The sequence below is a fragment of the Solanum verrucosum genome, unplaced genomic scaffold (assembly GCF_900185275.1).
Source record: "Solanum verrucosum unplaced genomic scaffold, falcon-dt-bn FXZP01000182.1, whole genome shotgun sequence".
In the NCBI taxonomy this organism is placed as follows: Eukaryota; Viridiplantae; Streptophyta; class Magnoliopsida; order Solanales; family Solanaceae; genus Solanum; species Solanum verrucosum.
In genome coordinates this window covers 36,383-58,569 of record NW_026020378.1, presented here as the reverse complement: position 1 = coordinate 58,569, position 22,187 = coordinate 36,383, and the positions used below count along the sequence as shown (strand labels likewise).

The 22,187-nt window shown below is 37.0% G+C and overlaps 2 protein-coding genes across 2 annotated transcripts; both read left to right on the top strand.

Annotated features, from left to right (window-relative positions):
- The first annotated feature begins 257 nt into the window (after window positions 1-257).
- On the top strand, window positions 258-4,412 carry LOC125838784 (elongation factor 2). The gene is made up of 3 exons (XM_049517822.1): window positions 258-313; window positions 1,273-1,404; window positions 1,686-4,412. Exons 2-3 carry the CDS (start codon window positions 1,314-1,316, stop codon window positions 4,124-4,126), a joined length of 2,532 nt encoding a protein of 843 aa, XP_049373779.1. The 5' UTR covers window positions 258-313; window positions 1,273-1,313; the 3' UTR covers window positions 4,127-4,412.
- Window positions 4,413-18,657: 14,245 nt separating this feature from the next.
- Window positions 18,658-21,882, top strand: LOC125838783 (elongation factor 2). Its single transcript, XM_049517821.1, has 2 exons — window positions 18,658-18,802; window positions 19,083-21,882. The coding sequence occupies exons 1-2, from the start codon at window positions 18,712-18,714 to the stop codon at window positions 21,521-21,523; spliced, it is 2,532 nt and encodes an 843-aa protein (XP_049373778.1). The 5' UTR covers window positions 18,658-18,711; the 3' UTR covers window positions 21,524-21,882.
- Window positions 21,883-22,187: the final 305 nt, after the last annotated feature.

Below are 22,187 nucleotides of genomic sequence, written 5' to 3'. Positions count from 1 at the left end.
TTAAGCATGTAAGTGACTTTTTGGAACAAGTTTAAGGATAAATTTGTAAACTGAAAAAGAATAGGAATATGATGTAAATTTTTTACTCGTTACACTATGAGATTCTTAAATTTTTTTGACATTGTAATATGAAATACTCCCCCAACTGTCTGTCTGTAACAGTCGAATAAGGCCCATAAAGTATTAGGCCCCAATTAGTCCATCATTTCGGCCCATAGATGGAATGTTAGAAAAATAAATACCCTTAGTAGCGTGAGGGCATAAAATTTAGTGTTGCAAAGAGAAGACCTCGCCGCCTCCTTCTCTCTGCACTGTAAGTCCTTTCCTCTCATTTCCATTTCTCGCATGCTTTGATGTGTATAATCTCTGTTCATAGCAATCTTCATCATCCGTTTTCATGTCCTTGTATGCGTAATAGCTAGTATTGTTTCGTAAAAACGCTTTCTTCCTTCTATGTTGTTTACCAGTTATCAGTATCAAGTCATTTGCCTTAGATTATCTATTGAATAACATCATAACCAATTGAGTAATCATTCATTGTGAATGCTTCTACCTTTACATCTTGAATTAAAATATTATGGGTACAAATAGCTATTAGAACATTTTAGAACAGAGATCTATGGCAAAAACCTTCGAATTACGAAGGCCTGGTGTTAACTAGTAACTACTAAATCAGTGTCCACTCTTTTGATGATTGAAATATTGTTCAAAATAAGATTGTTATGGTATATGTAAGGTTTTATGAAGGGATATTTGTAACCTAAACCTTGAGTGGACATCATATTGCAGGTTTTATGAAGGGATATTTGTAACCTAAACCTTGAGTGGACATCATATTGCCTTAATCTATTTAAGAATTATGTTTACGCCAGATAACAAATATCATGAGAGCTTTTAGTATCTGTCTCGTTAAATTGTCACTAATATCTCAATCTATTATTTTTGCTCTGGATATAACAGATCTATAATTGATTAAGTTGCTTGATGTGATAGTTGGATGTCAATCTTTTTCAAGTTATTGTTGCTTGTTTATTTTCGTTAATTTGGAACAGACAGGCATTTACTTGTATATTTGTTCTGCACATATCTTGTTTCACTAGCTTGTATTGTTGCTTTGTGTAATAAGCCTGACATGAAATGGTACTTTGATTTAGTTGTACACTATTTTGTTTCAGAATTACTCCTTGTTTATAAGTCTAACAATTTGATATCTTTTGAATAAACTTCACGTTTTGGTTGATGTTTAATATTTGTTGGTGTGTCAAATGGCAGGAACAAAAAGTAATTTGTAGTTACATTAACAGCCATTCAAGATGGTGAAGTTCACGGCTGAAGAGCTTAGAAGGATTATGGACTTCAAGCATAACATTCGTAATATGTCTGTTATTGCTCATGTGGACCATGGTAAACAACTTAACTACTATTATTAACTCTAAATTCTTCCCTTGTGAAAGTGTTATCCATGTCAAATGAAAATTGAACTCTATTGTGATCGCATGGTATCACTCTTGACACACCTTCCATGTTTTTGGGGTGGTACAATTTGCTTAATATTGTTTCATTAGATTTCTTCTCCTCTGCTGTTTCCATGGAACAGATACTTTGATAATAGTGTATCATCTATGGTTTAACTATCAGATGATGAGTTGGAGTTTCTAATTTCCATGATATATTTAATCTGACAGGAAAATCTACCCTTACTGATTCTCTGGTGGCGGCTGCTGGTATCATTGCTCAGGAAGTTGCAGGTGATGTCAGGATGACAGATACACGTGCAGATGAGGCTGAGCGTGGTATCACCATCAAGTCCACTGGTATTTCACTATACTACGAAATGACTGATGAATCCTTGAGGAACTTCAAGGGAGAGAGAAATGGGAACGAGTACCTCATCAACCTCATCGATTCACCTGGGCACGTCGACTTCTCATCTGAAGTGACTGCTGCTCTTCGTATTACTGATGGTGCGCTTGTTGTGGTTGATTGTGTGGAAGGTGTATGTGTCCAGACAGAGACTGTGCTCCGTCAGGCCCTTGGTGAAAGGATTCGTCCTGTCTTGACAGTTAACAAGATGGACAGGTGTTTCCTTGAGCTTCAGGTGGATGGAGAGGAGGCCTACCAGACTTTCCAAAGAGTTATTGAGAACGCTAATGTTATCATGGCTACATATGAGGATCCCCTTCTTGGTGATGTCCAGGTTTATCCTGAGAAAGGTACCGTTGCTTTCTCCGCTGGGTTGCATGGGTGGGCTTTCACTCTCACCAATTTTGCCAAGATGTATGCTTCCAAATTTGGTGTTGACGAGTCTAAGATGATGGAAAGGCTGTGGGGTGAGAACTTTTTTGACCCTGCCACCAAAAAGTGGACCACCAAAAACAGCGGGACAGCTTCGTGCAAGCGTGGGTTTGTTCAATTCTGCTATGAGCCAATCAAGCAGATTATCAACACTTGCATGAATGATCAGAAAGATAAGCTCTGGCCTATGTTGCAGAAGCTTGGTGTAACCATGAAATCTGATGAAAAAGATTTAATGGGCAAGGCACTGATGAAGCGTGTGATGCAGACCTGGCTTCCTGCAAGTACTGCTCTTCTTGAAATGATGATATATCATCTTCCATCTCCTTCCATAGCTCAAAGATACCGTGTGGAAAACCTGTACGAAGGACCCCTTGATGATGCTTATGCCAATGCCATCAGGAACTGTGACCCAGAAGGCCCACTTATGCTTTATGTATCCAAGATGATTCCAGCATCTGACAAGGGTAGGTTCTTTGCTTTTGGTCGTGTCTTTGCTGGGAAGGTTTGTACTGGTATGAAGGTTAGAATCATGGGTCCTAACTACGTTCCTGGTGAAAAGAAGGATCTATATGTTAAGAATATCCAGCGAACTGTTATTTGGATGGGTAAGAGGCAAGAAACTGTTGAGGATGTTCCCTGTGGTAACACTGTTGCCATGGTTGGTTTGGATCAATATATTACCAAGAATGCAACATTGACCAATGAAAAGGAAGTCGATGCCCACCCGATCAGAGCAATGAAGTTTTCTGTCTCACCAGTCGTGCGTGTTGCTGTTCAGTGCAAGGTTGCATCTGACCTTCCCAAGCTTGTTGAAGGGTTGAAACGTCTGGCTAAGTCTGATCCTATGGTTGTTTGTTCTATTGAAGAATCTGGAGAGCATATTATTGCTGGTGCTGGAGAACTCCACCTTGAAATCTGTCTGAAGGATTTGCAGGATGACTTTATGGGCGGTGCTGAAATTATAAAATCTGATCCTGTTGTGTCCTTCCGTGAGACAGTCCTTGAGAAGTCTACTCGAACTGTGATGAGCAAGTCCCCTAACAAGCATAACCGTTTGTACATGGAGGCTAGACCAATGGAGGAAGGGCTTGCTGAGGCTATTGATGACGGACGCATTGGCCCTAGGGATGACCCCAAGGTTCGTTCCAAGATCTTGGCTGAGGAGTTTGGTTGGGACAAAGATCTTGCAAAGAAGATTTGGTGCTTTGGTCCTGAGACAACTGGTCCCAATATGGTGGTGGATATGTGTAAGGGTGTTCAGTACCTGAATGAAATTAAGGATTCTGTTGTTGCTGGTTTCCAGTGGGCTTCCAAGGAAGGTGCATTGGCTGAAGAGAACATGAGAGGTATTTGCTTTGAAGTCTGTGATGTTGTTCTTCATTCTGATGCTATTCACAGGGGTGGTGGCCAAGTTATTCCCACTGCTAGGAGGGTTATCTATGCTTCTCAGCTTACTGCCAAACCCCGCCTGTTGGAACCCGTTTACCTTGTGGAAATTCAGGCTCCGGAGCAAGCCCTCGGTGGTATCTATAGTGTTCTGAACCAGAAGCGTGGACACGTGTTTGAGGAGATGCAGAGGCCAGGAACTCCTCTTTACAACATCAAGGCTTACCTTCCTGTTGTTGAGTCTTTTGGATTTTCAGGTACCTTGAGAGCCGCTACTTCAGGTCAAGCATTCCCACAATGTGTGTTTGATCATTGGGAAATGATGTCATCCGACCCATTGGAAGTTGGCTCACAAGCTAATCAACTCGTCCTTGATATCCGCAAGAGGAAGGGTTTGAAGGAACAGATGACCCCTCTATCCGAGTTTGAGGACAAGCTGTAAGACATGTTTGAGATGGCAGCAGATATTAACCTGCTCAATTGGATCTGCGAAAGTTTTGTTTTGCACTTATCGTCTATCTGTTTGGATAATTACTTTGATCATTTTGTGTTGTTGATTAGGATACTAGCTCGTAAGGTTGTTGTTGCAGAACTTATTACATCTATCTTTTCTTTTCCATGGACAAAAACTGTTTCTGTCGTATTTTATTTTAAGATGTCATTTAGTTCAAAAATTAGTTTCTTCTCAAGTGCGATTTCAAATATAATGAAATAATTTCACTGTGTAATTATATTAATTATGCGAGTGTTTCATGTTGACAGGAATTAAATTTGCACCATTAATGTGTTTCACTTGTTATGCAAGATAATCGCTACCGGTGGAACAAACATCCAATTCCACTTCTCTTTTGTGCTTAATTTTCAACATTAAATCCCGTTGAGCTTTCTCATTCTTTTTTTAAGTTTTAAAAGCTATTTTGGCTTAACCAAGTAAATTAATCTTATACCAATACAGATTTCATACCAAGCGTTCCGTTCTTTTCCTTCTAGGATGCACAACAACGAGTATAAATATTTTACGTTGTTTGTTTGATGCTTTTCCTTGATAAAATTTTCTGGGTATATGGTAATTCTTTGGTGGCTGAGTTTGATGTTTTTCCTTAATAAAATTTTCTGGATATGTGGTATTACTTTGGTGATTGAAAGCTTTTAAAGGTACAACTTTATTTTGAAATCATTAGAATTTTTTTAAAAAAAATGAAAAATATGAATATCCTGCCGTTATAAAAATAACTCATGTATACCCTACTTTTACAAAAATGGTTCATATATATCCTTTAATCTAACGAGTGAAAAAAATATATTTTTTAATGTAGGGGTATATATGATCTTTTTCACGAGTTTTTGGCCAAAATCATCTTTAAACTATATCCTAAACTTAAACTACATCCTTCAAGTATTTAAAAGTGAACAATTTTCATCCTTCTACTTGATTTTATCAGAAAACTAACAGATCCCACAAAAATCAAGTCATCCCTTCGTAATTATTATTCTAAGATACGCCTAAAATTCTATTGCGAACTTTTTCGGTAATTGAGTTTAGCATTATGCAAAAAAAATTAATTTGATAGTTCTTTTTCATGTAATTTGGTATTAAAAATATTATCAGTTGGAATATGCTTCTTCTCAATTAAATATGCTAGAAGCGGCGTTTGTCGGAGACTTCCGCTTCTCCGGTGTGTTCTTATCCAGCTTCTTTCCGTTACTAAATGAGAAAAAGAGCAAATCATGTATCCTCACACCTTCAAAACATTTTTTGTTTCCGTAAGCAATAGTGTCTAAGATTTTTAATATTTTTTTCAAGAACTATTTTTAGCAAGTAATGAAATTATGCAGGAAAACTTTTGTTGATAGTCACGTGAACTGCTCATGCTTTTGTAGGATCCCTTAGTTTTTTGACAATATCTAACAGAAGGATGAAAATTGTTCATTTTTAAATACTTGAAGGATGTTTTCTGCTAAGAATAGTACTTTAAGGATGTAGTTTAAGTTTGTGGTATAGTTTAAGGATATTTTTGGCCAAAAACTCTCTTTTTCACGCATGATTATTTTTGACTTCTTTGATTATTATTCTCTTCTTCTTTTTTTCTTCTTCTTTTTTTAGCGTAAAAATATGAGAAATAATAATTTAAAAAGTGTGAATGGAAAAAGAGAAAATAAAGTTAAACTAATTTTTTCGGCTATATAGTAATTATTATTATTTTGATTATTTTTGGGCATATTTGATAAATTATACAAGAAAGTTAGTGAAAAAATTAATTTGACCAACAAAATAATAAATTTAAATTAACCGTTGAATCAAAGAAGTAAAAATTCATATGTGTGAGAAAGATTAAATTTAATACATCTCTTTTGAGTTCCATAACCCCATTATCCATTGGCTCTGGTCTTTAACACACAATTTAGCATATCCTCAATCCTCGAGCATACCGGATCACTCATACTTGGTTGGCTGGCTGGGGCTTTAGTCTTTTGTGGAGGTACATACAAATTTGAGCTTTGATGATTGTACCTCTCGTCCATTCTCACATGATACCTCCCACGTCACTCTCGATCTCTTCATTGACCATCATGATCTCTCCAACCTTTATTCTTTTTCAAAGGATGCCAAATACCTTGATTAGTGCCTTGGTACTCCGGTCGAGAACACATTTATTGACTCGTCATATATCTTACCTCTTTATCAAATGAAGCACAATCAATCTCTTCTTCATTAGATAACATTGTGTGGCCCAATGGCATTCACACTTTTTGTTTCGGTGCCCAACATGTGCTTGATCAAGAGTTCTACTTGTGTCATCATCTTTGCCATTTGTTCTTCTCTTTCTTTCTCTTTTCTTCTCATCTCATTCGTCATACTTGTGGCAGCTACACCCAAAGGCTACTCGGTGTCTCTAGTATTCCATGTCCTATTTGTCTTAATCATTTGACCAAGGAGGATGGTTGCTAAGGCATAAGTTAGGTCCATAATATAATCTCTATCTAAGTTTATTGTTATAGACTTGTTGACCTCATCCAAAGAACGGTAAAAATATTTTGTAGAAGAACTTTATTTGATATCCCATAATTAAGATATAACAAGACCTTTTTCTTGAATCTCAACCACACTTTATGAATTGCTTCTCTCGATGGTTGATGACAATTTTTAATCTCATCCCTCAACTGCAGTATGCGTAAGGGTGGAAGAATTATTTAAGAAAAGAAGTTGTAAGCTCAATCCATGAACTGGTTGATCTTTGGGATAGCTCCTCAAGCCAAATAGTGACTTTCCCCGTTCAGAGAGAATGGAAACAACCCCAACCTTCTGAATTCTTGAAAGATTTTTTATTTTATTTTATGCAGTAAGCAAACCCTAATGAATATTTGGAGGTGGTTGTTAGCATCCTCGCTCGCCTTTCCACTAAAAAGACCCTCTATCTAAATAAGGTGTAACATAGTACTTGTAACATAAAAGACATGATTTGATACAGTAGATCGATGGTAGGCGGATGACTCTTGTTACATCAGGGTTCCTCCTCATCGTTTGCAAATTCTACCATACTTTTATTGTCATTAACGTGGATCATCATTTCAGTTGTCTCAACACAACAAAAAAATACTGTGCACAAAAATTTGAATAAAAATTCAACTAAAAGAAATCACTAGCTAGTTCCTGATAGCGACACCACTTTTTAATATCGCTCAACTACACCTCGCGATTGAGGTATAGACGATCATTTGCAAAATCAATATCACAATTTTGAAGCTGGTGTTTAACTACAAGGACCGGTAGAAAGAATTGCATTCTAATTGATTGTCCTTGAGATAGTAACTATCACAATGCCTTCAAATGAGAATGCAAAATTGAGAAAAATTTGGAAAACACAATCTTTGATTTGAATTTCAAGTAACAGGATCATGAGGTCAACACAATAAAGGTTTCAACAAGATGAAAACGTCTAAGGGAGTGTGCAATAATGATGGGGTTTCAATCTAATAAGCAATGACTAATCAAATTAATTGATACATAGATAGTCTTTGGTCTATACTATATTCAATATTCTCTCAAACCCATGAATATGTATTTCTTTGGTTCTTTCAAATCCCAAGACTAAGCAAACAAAATGCCAAACTTGAGTGGGTTGGACTATCCTACCTCTACCCTTAAATGATAAATCAATAAGATTAGACTATCTCTAGCTTTAATCTAATGACCAATTTCTCAAGTCGTCACTAATAATGTCTTATCCAACCTTATTTTGTTGTCTTAAGTCAAAACGAAACCAGAGAATTCAACCAATGTTTGCAACCATTGACTTTTAGATTAAAGTTTTAAGACAATAATAGATCCATGTAATACAACTAATTTTAGAACTATTTAATCACTACCCATTGAGATTTACACCAACATCATGCACATACACCACTAGCTAAAAAAATTAGCTACTCATAATAGGGGAAAAAAGATATACCAACAAAGAAATACTTCATGAAATAAGAGTTGCATTTTATTGGGTGATAAACGACCTATCTTTATTGTAACTACCACTTTTAAAAACAGATGACCATTGATACAAAGTTCTCTTCAAAGCACCGCCGCACCGACATTGACCTAATACCTTCACGTATGGCCATTCCAGCCACTAGACAACCTACTCTTGGGGCTGGCTAGTTGAACCTGTTACAAGATAGTAGTTTTTCACCGCTTATACAGAATAACACTTGAAAGAGTTCTCGATTGAACAATCTGAATTTGCCTAACTCGCATGAGTTGTTGACTAACGATAATCGTCCCTTAATTAATAATTATGCTAACGCACTCAATTTTTTTTGCAACAGTCAGGCCCAAAAGGTTGGAATTGAGCCTATCCCATTGAAGCAAATCCAATATAATAATTGGATTTCAAGAATTGTATGGACAGAAGAGGAAGTGGATAGAATGAATATTTTGGAGGACCTTCAATACGCAATAGTGGGAAGATTTTCTTATGGGTGGCTAGAGCTGGAAGAACTCCGCACCTGTATTCCACGACAGTGTAATATTAAAGAGGAATGTAGAATAGGCCTATTGAGAAATAAACATACGCTGATCAGGTTGGATCAACAAGATGACTTCATAAACCTAATGTCAAAAGGCATATATTATATCCTGGCCAAGGACGGTTACTCATATACCATGAGACTACTTATATATGATGCCAAATTTAAGGTCGAGGAAGAGACGACACATGCTATGGCATGGATATCCTTCTCGAATCTAAAGCCCACATACTTTGTGAAGGAAGCCTTGTTTTCAATTGCAACCGTTGTTGGGAAACCTCTTCATCTAGATATGACTACAATCAATAAAACTAGGCCTAGTTGTGCGAGGGTCAAGGTGCAAGTGGACCTACTAAGTGAGTTCCCAAAGCATGTAGAGATGGAGATTATTAATGAAATGACAAATGAGTCTAGGATGAAAAATATTAAGATCCAATATGATATGTTACCCAAATATTGCAAACAATGTAAAGTGTAAGGTCATGAAGATGAAGCATGTAGAAAGTTACATCCCGAACTGAGGCAGATTGAGGAATACACTGAAAAAGAGACAGAACAAGGGCCAAAAGGTAACAACAATAAGGAGCAGGGCAATGAATTTGCAACAAGAAGGAGAAGAGTTATTCGGAGATATTGGAAACCCATTAACATACAAGAGTCAAGAGACAAAGAGGTTGAACAAGAAGCTGGAGTACAAAGAAAGTCAGACAAAAACATTAATACTGATAATGTTTTTGCTGCACTAGTTGAGAAGAATGGGGAGAGGCCACCGGAGGAATCTACTGGGGGAAATGATATTAATAATAAAACTAGTGAAGTCAAGATTCAGAGGGAAGCTAACAAGGGTCATCATCACTCATCCACAAAAGAGTGGATAACTAATGCTTTTGCCAATTATCCAGGAAATGGAGGGGGTGACACTAGTAGCTTTAACAGCACCATAAAGCAGGACAATACCAATAATGCAGAAAAAAACATAATGGGGAAATAATGGACGAACATTTGGGGCATAATGATCAACAGTCATAAGGAATGATAGATACAAGGATTGGAGAATGAGAAAAACAACTGATAATTGTTCCTGCAAAGAAAAATTCAGAGGAGATCAGTCTTGATCAGATAAATATAAAAAGAATCAGAGGTTGTTGCAGCAGTGAAGGCCACATATAAAGAAGAGGAAGACATGTTACTAATGGAAAAACTAGCTGAGGCTGATTACCAACTCCCCTTCAAATTACAGTTCCATTTGTTGGAGAAAGACTTTCTTGTGAAGCAATACTAGATCTAGATGTACCAGCAACAGAGAAGTAATAGGTCAACAGTAATGATTTATAATGCCAAATCAGCCCTTATGGAGAAACTACACATACTAGTATCATATCAAAGTCAAGAGGATATGATGGTGTAGAGCAAGGATACCAATGAGTTCATAGAAGATAATAATGAAGTGAATAGTGATCAAAATGTAGTGGTGGTATGTAAAGAGGCTAGACTCTCTCCTTTAGTTTTATCGAAAGCCAAAAAAGGTAAAAATAAAAAAGAGGCTGAAGTTCAACCAACAAGAATACATGCCAAGATGGTGGTAAAGCCATCAATTATATGATAATGAAAGCACTTATTTGGAACATAAGGTCTGTGCAAACTCAAAATTCATTCCACAGAGTTCAAATGCTACACATACATCATAAATTATTCTTAATTGCTTTGCTAGAACCATTTCAAGGTACTAGGAAAATACAAAACTTTAAGAGGAGATTAGGGATGGATTATGTGAACTACAACTCAAATGGAAAGATATGGGTATTTATAAGGGATCATATTCAGGTAGGCGTGATCTTAGATACTGATTAGCAAATCACTCTTCAGCTTACCTTGAAAGATGGACAACAATAGCTTACTACTATGGTATATGCCAAATGTTCAGCAGATGAGATGATAGAACTTTGGAATGACTTGTATTACATTAATGATCAATACTCGATGGTAGTGGGAGACTACAATGCAATTCTGGGGGAAGATGAAAAGATAAGAGGTCTTCCTGTTTATATAAAAAATATGAGGACTTTGCTTTTTATATCAATTCTTGTGGCCTGTTTGATATAAATTTCTCTAGCAGCCCATTTAATTGGTGGAATGAAAGATCTGATGGAGAATGTATATTTAAAAGACTGGATAAAGTGTTAATCAATTAGAAGCTACAATATGTACTTGGCAACATGGAACTGCAACACCTAGCTATAACTGGATCTGACCAATCACCATTACTACTAAAATATGGAGGTCAGAACCAGAATTTTATAAAACTATTTAGGTATTTAAGATTTTAGACTGACAAGGTAGAATTTAAAGATGTGGTGAAGGCTAGCTGGAATGAAGTTCACTCTGATGATGTTTTACTACAATGAAAGTTAAGATCAAAAAGCACAAAATGTCTTTATCCAAATGGAGTAGGGAACAATTTGGTGATATCTTCAAACAACTACATATCAGAGAAGAAATAGCTAAGATGAAGGAGGATTTATATAAGCAAAATCTTGCATCATCTAATAGAGCTATTCTACAGCAAGCTTATGTTGAATATAAGGCGTACTTACACTATGATGAGGAGTTTTGAAGACAGAAGACAAGTATTCAATGGTATTTAGAGGGAGATAGGAACACCAAGTATTTTCATGGCTTGGTAAGAGGTATGAGGAAAAGATTGAATATTCAGAGAATACTAAAAACTGATGGTTAGTGGGCTCAAGGAGAGGATGAAGTGGCAGTTAAAGCAATAAGTTTCTTTCAGAAACAATTTTCTGGAACCAACGTACAAAATGACTTTTTCCTCTTACAGAACATTTGCCCTTTGGTGACTATTTAAGAAAATGATCTCCTACAGGCAATACCTGAGGAAAATAAGATTAAAAAAATGGTCTTTGAGCTTAATGGGGAGCATACATGTGGTCTAGAGGGTTTTACAGGACACTTCTTTCAGGCTTGTTGGGAGATAGTTAGAGCAGATATTGTGGATATTGTTCAATCATTTTTCCAGGGAAACACCCTTCCTAAATCTATCACTCACACTAATTTGGTTTTCTTGTTTAAGAAGGAGATCATTCAAACCTTCTCAGACTTAAGACCAATTAATCTAAGTAATTTCATAAATAAGGTGATCTCTAGAACATTACATGATAGACTTGAAGACTTATTACCTAGAATAATTTCTGTAAATCAGTCTGGATTTGTGAAGGGTGGAAGCATCTCAGAAAATGTACTATTAGAACAGGAAATTATCACAGATATTAGAAAAAGAGGTAAGCCAGCCAATGTTCTGATGAAGCTAGACATGGTTAAATCTTATGATAGGGTGAATTGTAATTTCCTAGTGAAAGTACTTGAACATATGAGTTGTAACTCAGTGGTGGTTGATATGATTTGGAAACTAATAGCCAACAACTGGTACTCTATTCTAATTAATGGCCAGACACATGGTTTTTTTCATTCCTCTAAAGGGGTGAAGCAGGGGATCCTCTATCATCTGCTTTATTATAATCACTGCAAAAGTGCTCACCAGAGCACTAAGCTAATTGTTTTATAATACTTAATTCAAAGGATATGGGATGCCAAAGTGGAGTGAGAGGTTAAATCATATTGCTTATGCAGATGATACAATCATATTTGTTGCTGCTGAGAAGAAATCTATTGATCTTATTATGAATACTTTGAAGGAGTATGAAAATCAATCAGGGCAAAAAATCAATAACGATAAGAGCCACTTCTACATGTTTAATAAAGCTGGTAATGCTCTTATACAGAAAGTGGAGGAAACTACTGGATTTGTAAGAGGTAATTTCCCCATAATTTATTTAGGATGACCTATTAGTCATGCAAAAATGAAGTAATCTCATTTTAATGAACTGATTAAAAATGTTCAAAATAAGTTGCAAGTCTGGAAAAGTAAGTTCATGTTCTTTGGTGGTAAGGCTGTACTGATCAATCATGTGTTGCAAAGTATTCTTATTTACTTATTATCAGTGTTAGTGCCACTGAAATGTGTAGTTAAGTACCTTCATAGAATGTTTGCAAATTTTCTTTGGAACTTCAAAGAAAATGGCAAGGCAAAGCACTGTATAGCTTGGGATGACATTTGTCTACCTAAAGAGGAAGGGGGACTTGGGTTCAAATCTCTATTTGATGTGTCCAAAGTTGTTTTTGCAAAACTATGGTGGATTTTAGAACAAAAGATTCACTATGGTCCCAGTTTATGTGGAATAAGTATTGCAAGAGGTATAGACCCTAAGAGGTGGAATGGAAAGGTGGATCTCAAGTTTGAAAGATGATGTTAATGGCCAGAGATAGTTTTGATCAAGAAATATGGTGGGAACCTAGATATGGTCATGCTAGCTTATGGTATGATAATTGGACATAATTTGGAGCTTTACACTATATTATGCATATTGATCATGTTATTCCTGAGAACCTGGAAGAAGTTAATCAACTCAGATTGGATGGAAGATGGAATGTAAACCTGATGAATGAACTTTTTGATAAAGATATTTGTGATCATGTAAAAGCTATATTGGGTCATACTCAACAGTGGTAGATGCCCAACGGTAAAAGAAACTTTTCAGTAAATAGTGCATGTGATATTATCAAAAGCAGGAAGGATTCTCAAAAAGATATATTATTTATATGGGAAAAAGGGCTTACCTTTCAAAATATCTTTTCTGATGTGGTGGATATGGTTTAAGAGGATTCCAATAGGAGAAGTCCTAATTAGGTGCATGATTGTTGATTCCATTGAGTGTTGTTGTTGTAACAGTCAGGAACATGAATCTTTTAACCACCTATTTATAACATGTCTTGATGCTAATTATTTATGGAAGTTGTTTGTAGTAGCTATGGGCATGCAAGGTCCATTCCGTCAAATGAGACAGACAAAGGACTGTGCAGCTAAATTAACACCTCTGTGTAAAGCCATGCCATCTTTAATCATTTGACAATTGTGGAAAAGGAGAAATATGGTCTTACATGGGGAAGTATCACTAGACATGCAATGGTGTTGGAGATCAATAGAAATATATACTTCATGGCAAGAGCAAGGTACTCTTGGTTGGTAGAAATGCCTAACACCTGGCCAGAGATTGTACAATTTATGGCAATTTATACATCTCTAATAAGCACCAAGGTGATACGGTGGAAGTGCCCTGAGGGAAGGAGATACAAATGCAACTCTGATGCTTCTTGTCAAGTCAACCATGCCTATGTTCCAAGGCATTTTGCATAAGAGATGGTCAATGAGATTTGGTTTATGCTAGAGCTAGCAAGTTGGAGTTTTGTTCAATATTAGAGGCTAAAGTTAAAGGATTTAAAGATGGTTTATTTTATTGCTTAAGCCATAGTATTTTACCTCTGATAATGGAAACAAATTCGTTAATCATTAAGAAGATCTTGAATGGGAATTGGGAAGTTCCTTGGCTTATTTCAGCAGACATAAGGGAGATCAAAGAAGCTATGATCAATAAAGAAGTGGCAGTGGGTCAAACATTTCGAGAAGGGAATTCAATGGCAGACTTCTTAACTAATTTATTGTTGATTTTGCAGGTGAAGATATCCAGTTTAATCATACTAATGAACTACCAAATCAGGCAAAAACGTTACTACAGTTGGACAAGCAAGGAACACCAATTCTCAGACTCAAGAAAGGGCAAAACAATCATTTTAAGCATTCACGATGAAGACAAATATGCAAAATAAGTACTCAAGGACTGTAAGATCGAATAGGCAACACATGGAATCTCTGAACAAATAACAAGGCATATTGTTTAAGGGTTACCTCGGTCTAACATCTTGAAGGATTGAGTTGATCTAAACCACGACTTGAGGCAGTTGTATCATTTATGTGGAGCTCAGCCTGCACAACTTATGGAAAAGGTTAACACAACTCTCTGAGGTAATTTCTTTGTCATAAGGGAATGGGCATACTTGATTTGTTGGATTTGAAGCCAAGCTAGGAGCGGAATAAGTCTTTAATGGAGTCGAATTCATGGCAATAGTGAGACTTGGTTCTGCCGAAGTGAATCTCGCCTAAGCTCGTGGATACATGCTTCGAAGCTGGCAAAAAGGGTAAGGCAAACTGGAGCTTCACTGAATCGAATTTAAAGATGAAAGGTGTGAGGATCTTGGTCCTTCTCTAGAGACTTCCCTTTTCTTTAGATCTGTTGTTTTCTTTGTCTGGAATTTGCAATTCCTTTTTGTTCGTCTGGGGCTGTCTTAATCAAGCCTGTATTTTTCTCGTTTATGAATAGATGGACCATTGGTCCAAGTTGAAAAAAGAAGAAGAAATACTTTATTTCATTTATCAATGATCACCAAATTCGGATCCAAGCTTGGAGAAGTACAATATTAATTTTCTTTTTGAGCAAGCAAATGCCCTCCAATGTCTATTTTATATCTTCTACTTTGCAATAATGAATAATTCTTAGATTTATCCCAATTGGGTAGAAATAATAATACACAATTATACAAATCTCAATTTTGTCATTAAAACCTTCCAAAGGAAGTATCTTCAACATCAAGTTTGTTTTTGCCCTTAAACTTTTGTCTTTCACTTGCACTGCATCGGTGGAATGCCGATGCAGAAACATCCAGTGTTAATTGAGGTGCTGTTTCATCTTTTTCTATCCCAATGATGCCTGCATTTGGATTGGTAGATCGTCGAAGACACTGATGTTTCTAGACAATTTGTCCTTTTCTAGTCGGTGTTGAGCCATCGGAACGCCTATGCATTTTTTTGGACGTCAATTCCTCACCGATGTATTTCAATAATATTGTGTGCCAAATCATTCATTCTTCATTTTCCAAGAAATTCTTGCACACAAGACAAGAGAACAATGACCTAAAATTTTCTTCATTAGCGATGAAACATAACACTAATTCATGAATAAGAGTTAATATTGATAAAATACCAACTCATCACATGCTAGCGGACTTTTTTCTAACCCAATTTTCAATTTTGTAGGTACTCAAAGATTAACATATACTAATTCTACACAAGAGATCCCAAATGAAGGAAAACTATAATAATCATGGACTGTAATTAAATTTCAGTATTAGGATAACAAAATGTCAAAACAGGAACTCGAGGATGCTTCAATAACATTATCCTATATTTTATTTTTACTAAACTATAAAAACTATCTAATAAGTACATAAAAGAGGTTCAATAATTAAGAAGAAGTTTGCTGGAAGCAGACGACACTTACTATGTTAAGTGTGAAAATTGAATTTGAATTTGGATATGAATTTTTTTCTTTTCTTTAGTAGTGGTATTAGCTCTCCGTGATCTCAACCCGTTGAAAAAGAAATTTACGTAGAAAATAGTTCAATTTACATCGTTTATCATTAAAAAAAGAAGGAAAAAATCTTTTTTATGAGTATTTAAAGAACATGTCTGATATAATAGAGTTGACGAAGTCTTCTTTTGATTGGATTTCATGGTGTTTGTGAGACTTGGTGAACGTCTCTGTATGAAATCATCCAAAATTCAATCTAAGACAATTTTTTTGTTCCTGTAAACACAACGATATATTCAAATATTTTTATCTCTCTCAGCCTCTCGATCTCTGTCAACATTGAGTTGCTAAGTTTAGAAGATAAAGAACAAGAATTTTCCTTGGTGAAGTAATAATGCAGAATCTACTTAGTATCAGAAGCAAAGACTACTTGAGCTCCTTGTTGATGCCACTGCTTCAAATCAGGACTCCAATGACTCAGCCGAATGTGGTGGTGAAAGGAGATTAAGCTGTCCTAAGTTTTCCTTTTAGTCTCTATATCTTTCCAATCCCCCCCCACCCCCCCACCCCCCCACCCCCCCAGTTAATTGGGTATTTCTAAGGTCGAGCCAAACTTAAGGGCAACTCCCACACATATCTTAAAACACCTTAATACTTTATTAAATAATTATCACCTACACTTAATTAAAATAACTTAAATCTCTACAATTTAATTTTTAAAATTTTTTCATCCCCTTAATTCAAAATTCCCAAATAAGTAGGGGATAACAAAAAGCAAGTGGACAAATAATTATACTAGCCACTCAATTATATATTGAGTAACTTTCACATATAGCAAACAAAAAAATCATATTTGTATGCTATAGCAAAGTTTGCATAATTGCGCTCCATAGCAAACATATATATGTATAATTCGCTATACATATACAATTAAAAGCTGTCTATTTCGCTATACATATATACAAAAAGAGCAATTGTATAATTCGTTGGCTCCTCTTCAGAATTGTATAATTTCATTATACAAACATAAAACTGGGCAGGGGAATATTTTTATTGTATAATTATAAGTGTATAGGACGAATATATATGTATTTGCATGTGTATATACAATTTTCTCTCACTTTATACAAACAGAAACACAATTTATACACTTCTGTTGTATAAAACGAGAAAGAGAGAAAGGCACAAGAGAACTGGGCAGGAGAATATTTTTATTGTATAATTATAAGTGTATAGGACGAATATATATGTATTTGCATGTGTATATACAATTTTCTCTCGCTTTATACAAACAGAAACGCAATTTATACACTTCTGTGTATAAAGCGAGAGAGGAGAGTGGCGAGCGAGAGTTTGAGGGAGAGAGACGCTGGCAAACAGTTTGCTACAGGACACAATTAAATCAAAGTGTGGTTATACCATTTAATTTGAATTATTAGTTTGCCATTATATACAATTTTCCCTTATATATTTTATATAATATTGTAGTCATATTATGAAAGAGTAAGTGGAGGATGACAATAAAGTGTTAAAACGTATCTCCTCTAATTTTCTCTCTTTTGTTTGTTGTTTATATCAACCCACTAAAGGCCCATTGTAGATAGTACTCTGGCCCATTTTAGGCTGGCTGCGGCCCATGAAGAGAGGTATATACCTTCGCACAATGCTCAACCTCAGCTTATCATAGCGGCAGAATTGTAAGGTCTCACAATACTCGCCGCCTACTTCTCTATTCTCAGTAAGTGACCATTTCCTCTCTCTCGTCTCGCTGCGTTCATATTTTCTACCTTCCGATTCCGGGTTTCTACCATTTGATCTATGCTGTGATTTGATTTTCTCGGGTAAAAATCATTTGAAATGAATATTTTTATGAAATGTGTTAGGTGATTTTTATCTAGATCTAGTCCAGATCTGCTGTTTGTTTGTAGTTATGTTTGTTAATTGATATATGTTATTATTAATGTGGTGAAATATTTTAGCCGTAAGTCAAATCTTATTGATTCATTTGATGTTGCGTTTGAGAATGTTGAGAGGTTTTTCATGTTTTGGTATGTATATATGTGTGTGTGTGTGTTTAGTTCATGTTAATACTCCGGAAGCTCTTTGCTCTTCATCTGTTTAAACTGCTTCATTTCTGATGATTTCCTTCTAGAAACAATATATCTGTGTATGTGTTTGTGAGCCCGCGTGTATAGCATATATATATGTGTGTGTGTGTATGTATGTGTGTTCTCTGTGTATGTCCCGTCTTAAATTAAGATGTTCATAATACGGAGATATGCATCTAATAGATGCAACTCTGCAAGTATAATGGTGGACTAGTGGTTGTAATCGGTCTAAAATTTGAACATCAAACCTTCTGTTTCTGCTGTGTAGTTCTAGAAGCTTAATATCTTGTTGATCAGTGATTTTGTGTTTATTTGTGGAGTCTTGACTTACTTGAAATTATCACAGTTTAGGTATTGACCTTCTAGCTTTTAACCATATCTCCTGCTGTTATGTGCGCTTATATTCCATTATGTAGGAGTGATTTTTCTGTAAACTTCAGAGTCATATGATATGTTCTGTATGGATCTCTTGAATTAGCTTTGTTTTTTTTAGTTGGAGACTCGGTCATATGGATTTTCACTCTGGGAGATTAAAGTGCGTTTTGATTGATGTATAACATTTGTTGTGGTTTTAAACGGCAGGAAAAGGAAGTAATTCTTAGTTACCACAACAAACATTCAAGATGGTGAAGTTCACAGCTGAAGAGCTTCGAAGGATTATGGACTTCAAGCATAACATTCGTAATATGTCTGTTATTGCTCATGTGGACCATGGTAAGCAACTATACAAATATTATTACATTGGTAGACTAAATTCTTTGTTGTAAAATTGTTATCCATGTCAAATGGAAGGAAACTTAAATTATGATTCCTTGTGATCGCCTGGAATCAATCTGGGCACTGAAACCACCTTATATATTTTTGGGGTGGTACTGTTTGCTTAATATTGTTTCTTTGGTTTTCTTCTATTCTTTGGTAATAGGGTACCATCTATGGTTATAACTTATCAGATGATTTGGAGTTTCTAATTTCCATGATATATTTAATCTGACAGGAAAATCTACCCTTACTGATTCTCTGGTGGCGGCTGCTGGTATCATTGCTCAGGAAGTTGCAGGTGATGTCAGGATGACAGATACACGTGCAGATGAGGCTGAGCGTGGTATCACCATCAAGTCCACTGGTATTTCACTTTACTACGAGATGACTGATGAATCCTTGAGGAACTTCAAGGGAGAGAGAAATGGGAACGAGTACCTCATCAACCTCATCGATTCACCTGGGCACGTCGACTTCTCATCTGAAGTGACTGCTGCTCTTCGTATTACTGATGGTGCGCTTGTTGTGGTTGATTGTGTGGAAGGTGTATGTGTCCAGACAGAGACTGTGCTCCGTCAGGCCCTTGGTGAAAGGATTCGTCCTGTCTTGACAGTTAACAAGATGGACAGGTGTTTCCTTGAGCTTCAGGTTGATGGAGAGGAGGCCTATCAGACGTTCCAAAGAGTTATTGAGAACGCTAATGTTATCATGGCTACATATGAGGATCCCCTTCTTGGTGATGTCCAGGTTTATCCTGAGAAAGGTACCGTTGCTTTCTCCGCTGGGTTGCATGGGTGGGCTTTCACTCTCACCAATTTTGCCAAGATGTATGCTTCCAAATTTGGTGTTGACGAGTCTAAGATGATGGAAAGGCTGTGGGGTGAGAACTTTTTTGACCCTGCCACCAAAAAGTGGACCACCAAAAACAGCGGGACAGCTTCGTGCAAGCGTGGGTTTGTTCAATTCTGCTATGAGCCAATCAAGCAGATTATCAACACTTGCATGAATGATCAGAAAGATAAGCTCTGGCCTATGTTGCAGAAGCTTGGTGTAACCATGAAATCTGATGAAAAAGATTTAATGGGCAAGGCACTGATGAAGCGTGTGATGCAGACCTGGCTTCCTGCAAGTACTGCTCTTCTTGAAATGATGATATATCATCTTCCATCTCCTTCCATAGCTCAAAGATACCGTGTGGAAAACCTGTACGAAGGACCCCTTGATGATGCATATGCCAATGCCATCAGGAACTGTGACCCAGAAGGCCCACTTATGCTTTATGTATCCAAGATGATTCCAGCATCTGACAAGGGTAGGTTCTTTGCTTTTGGTCGTGTCTTTGCTGGGAAGGTTTGTACTGGTATGAAGGTTAGAATCATGGGTCCAAACTACGTTCCTGGTGAAAAGAAGGATCTATATGTTAAGAATATCCAGCGAACTGTTATTTGGATGGGTAAGAGGCAAGAAACTGTTGAGGATGTTCCCTGTGGTAACACTGTTGCCATGGTTGGTTTGGATCAATATATTACCAAGAATGCAACATTGACCAATGAAAAGGAAGTCGATGCCCACCCGATCAGAGCAATGAAGTTTTCTGTCTCACCAGTTGTGCGTGTTGCTGTTCAGTGCAAGGTTGCATCTGACCTTCCCAAGCTTGTTGAAGGGTTGAAACGTCTGGCTAAGTCTGATCCTATGGTTGTTTGTTCTATTGAAGAGTCTGGAGAGCATATTATTGCTGGTGCTGGAGAACTCCACCTTGAAATCTGTCTGAAGGATTTGCAGGATGACTTTATGGGCGGTGCTGAAATTATAAAATCTGATCCTGTTGTGTCCTTCCGTGAGACGGTCCTTGAGAAGTCTACTCGAACTGTGATGAGCAAGTCCCCTAACAAGCATAACCGTTTGTACATGGAGGCTAGACCAATGGAGGAAGGGCTTGCTGAGGCTATTGATGACGGACGCATTGGCCCTAGGGATGACCCCAAGGTTCGTTCCAAGATCTTGGCTGAGGAGTTTGGTTGGGACAAAGATCTTGCAAAGAAGATTTGGTGCTTTGGTCCTGAGACAACTGGTCCCAATATGGTGGTGGATATGTGTAAGGGTGTTCAGTACCTGAATGAAATTAAGGATTCTGTTGTTGCTGGTTTCCAGTGGGCTTCCAAGGAAGGTGCATTGGCTGAAGAAAACATGAGAGGTATTTGCTTTGAAGTCTGTGATGTTGTTCTTCATTCTGATGCTATTCACAGGGGTGGTGGCCAAGTTATTCCCACTGCTAGGAGGGTTATCTATGCTTCTCAGCTTACTGCCAAACCCCGCCTGTTGGAACCCGTTTACCTTGTGGAAATTCAGGCTCCGGAGCAAGCCCTCGGTGGTATCTATAGTGTTCTGAACCAGAAGCGTGGACACGTGTTTGAGGAGATGCAGAGGCCAGGAACTCCTCTTTACAACATCAAGGCTTACCTTCCTGTTGTTGAGTCTTTTGGATTTTCAGGTACCTTGAGAGCTGCTACTTCAGGTCAAGCATTCCCACAATGTGTGTTTGATCATTGGGAAATGATGTCATCCGACCCATTGGAAGTTGGCTCACAAGCTAATCAACTCGTCCTTGATATCCGCAAGAGGAAGGGTTTGAAGGAACAGATGACCCCTCTATCCGAGTTTGAGGACAAGCTGTAAGCTTGTGGAAGTTTCAACTTGGCAGAGGTTTTTGATGGACACTTTTGCTTAATCGGATCTGCATAAGTTTTGTTTTACTTTTTTCTGTGTTTTGGCAGTATGTTTTACCATTTGCTATGTAGGAGTTTGAACCGTAAGTGAGCTATTTTGTTACTTCATTTATGTCATTTACAGAGACAAAAATCTTGCCCTTGGTATTTTCAAAAGTGCTTTTTTAGTTCTCTTAACAATTCCTTTTGTGGCTTTGTCCTTTCCCCAACCCCACAAATGTTTCCAACTTTGCATGTGTAGTCTAAGTGTGTTGATGTCGCATTATCTGTAATTGATTGTTTCCCCAGTACACTGCAACTTTGAACTGTGGTTAGCATCTTATAGGAATTGCCTGTGTGCTCAATTATGGCTGTTGTGATTCTCTGTGTTATGACAATAGACTTGTTGCTTGCTACCCAGATTAAATGTATAAGAAACAACCATGGTGGATAAGGATTACACCGTAGTTAGCAGCACTTACAAGATTGGTTGGTTAAATCACTATGTAGCATAGCTAGAGGGCAAGAAATTCCAGTTCTTAGCTGACGAAGATTATGTTATCTTCTCGAGTAATTGGACGAAAGTCGTTAGATAATGTGGCAGAAGACTTTGATGGACTTAGTTCGTTGCCAAA

Coding starts and splice junctions, on each gene's coding strand:
- LOC125838783 (XM_049517821.1), top strand. CDS start 18,712: ATGGTGAAGTTCACAGCTGAAGAGCTTCGAAGGATTATGGACTTCAAG. Junction 18,803..19,082: donor TATTGCTCATGTGGACCATG/GTAAGCAACTAT, acceptor TTAATCTGACAG/GAAAATCTACCCTTACTGAT.
- LOC125838784 (XM_049517822.1), top strand. CDS start 1,314: ATGGTGAAGTTCACGGCTGAAGAGCTTAGAAGGATTATGGACTTCAAG. Junction 1,405..1,685: donor TATTGCTCATGTGGACCATG/GTAAACAACTTA, acceptor TTAATCTGACAG/GAAAATCTACCCTTACTGAT.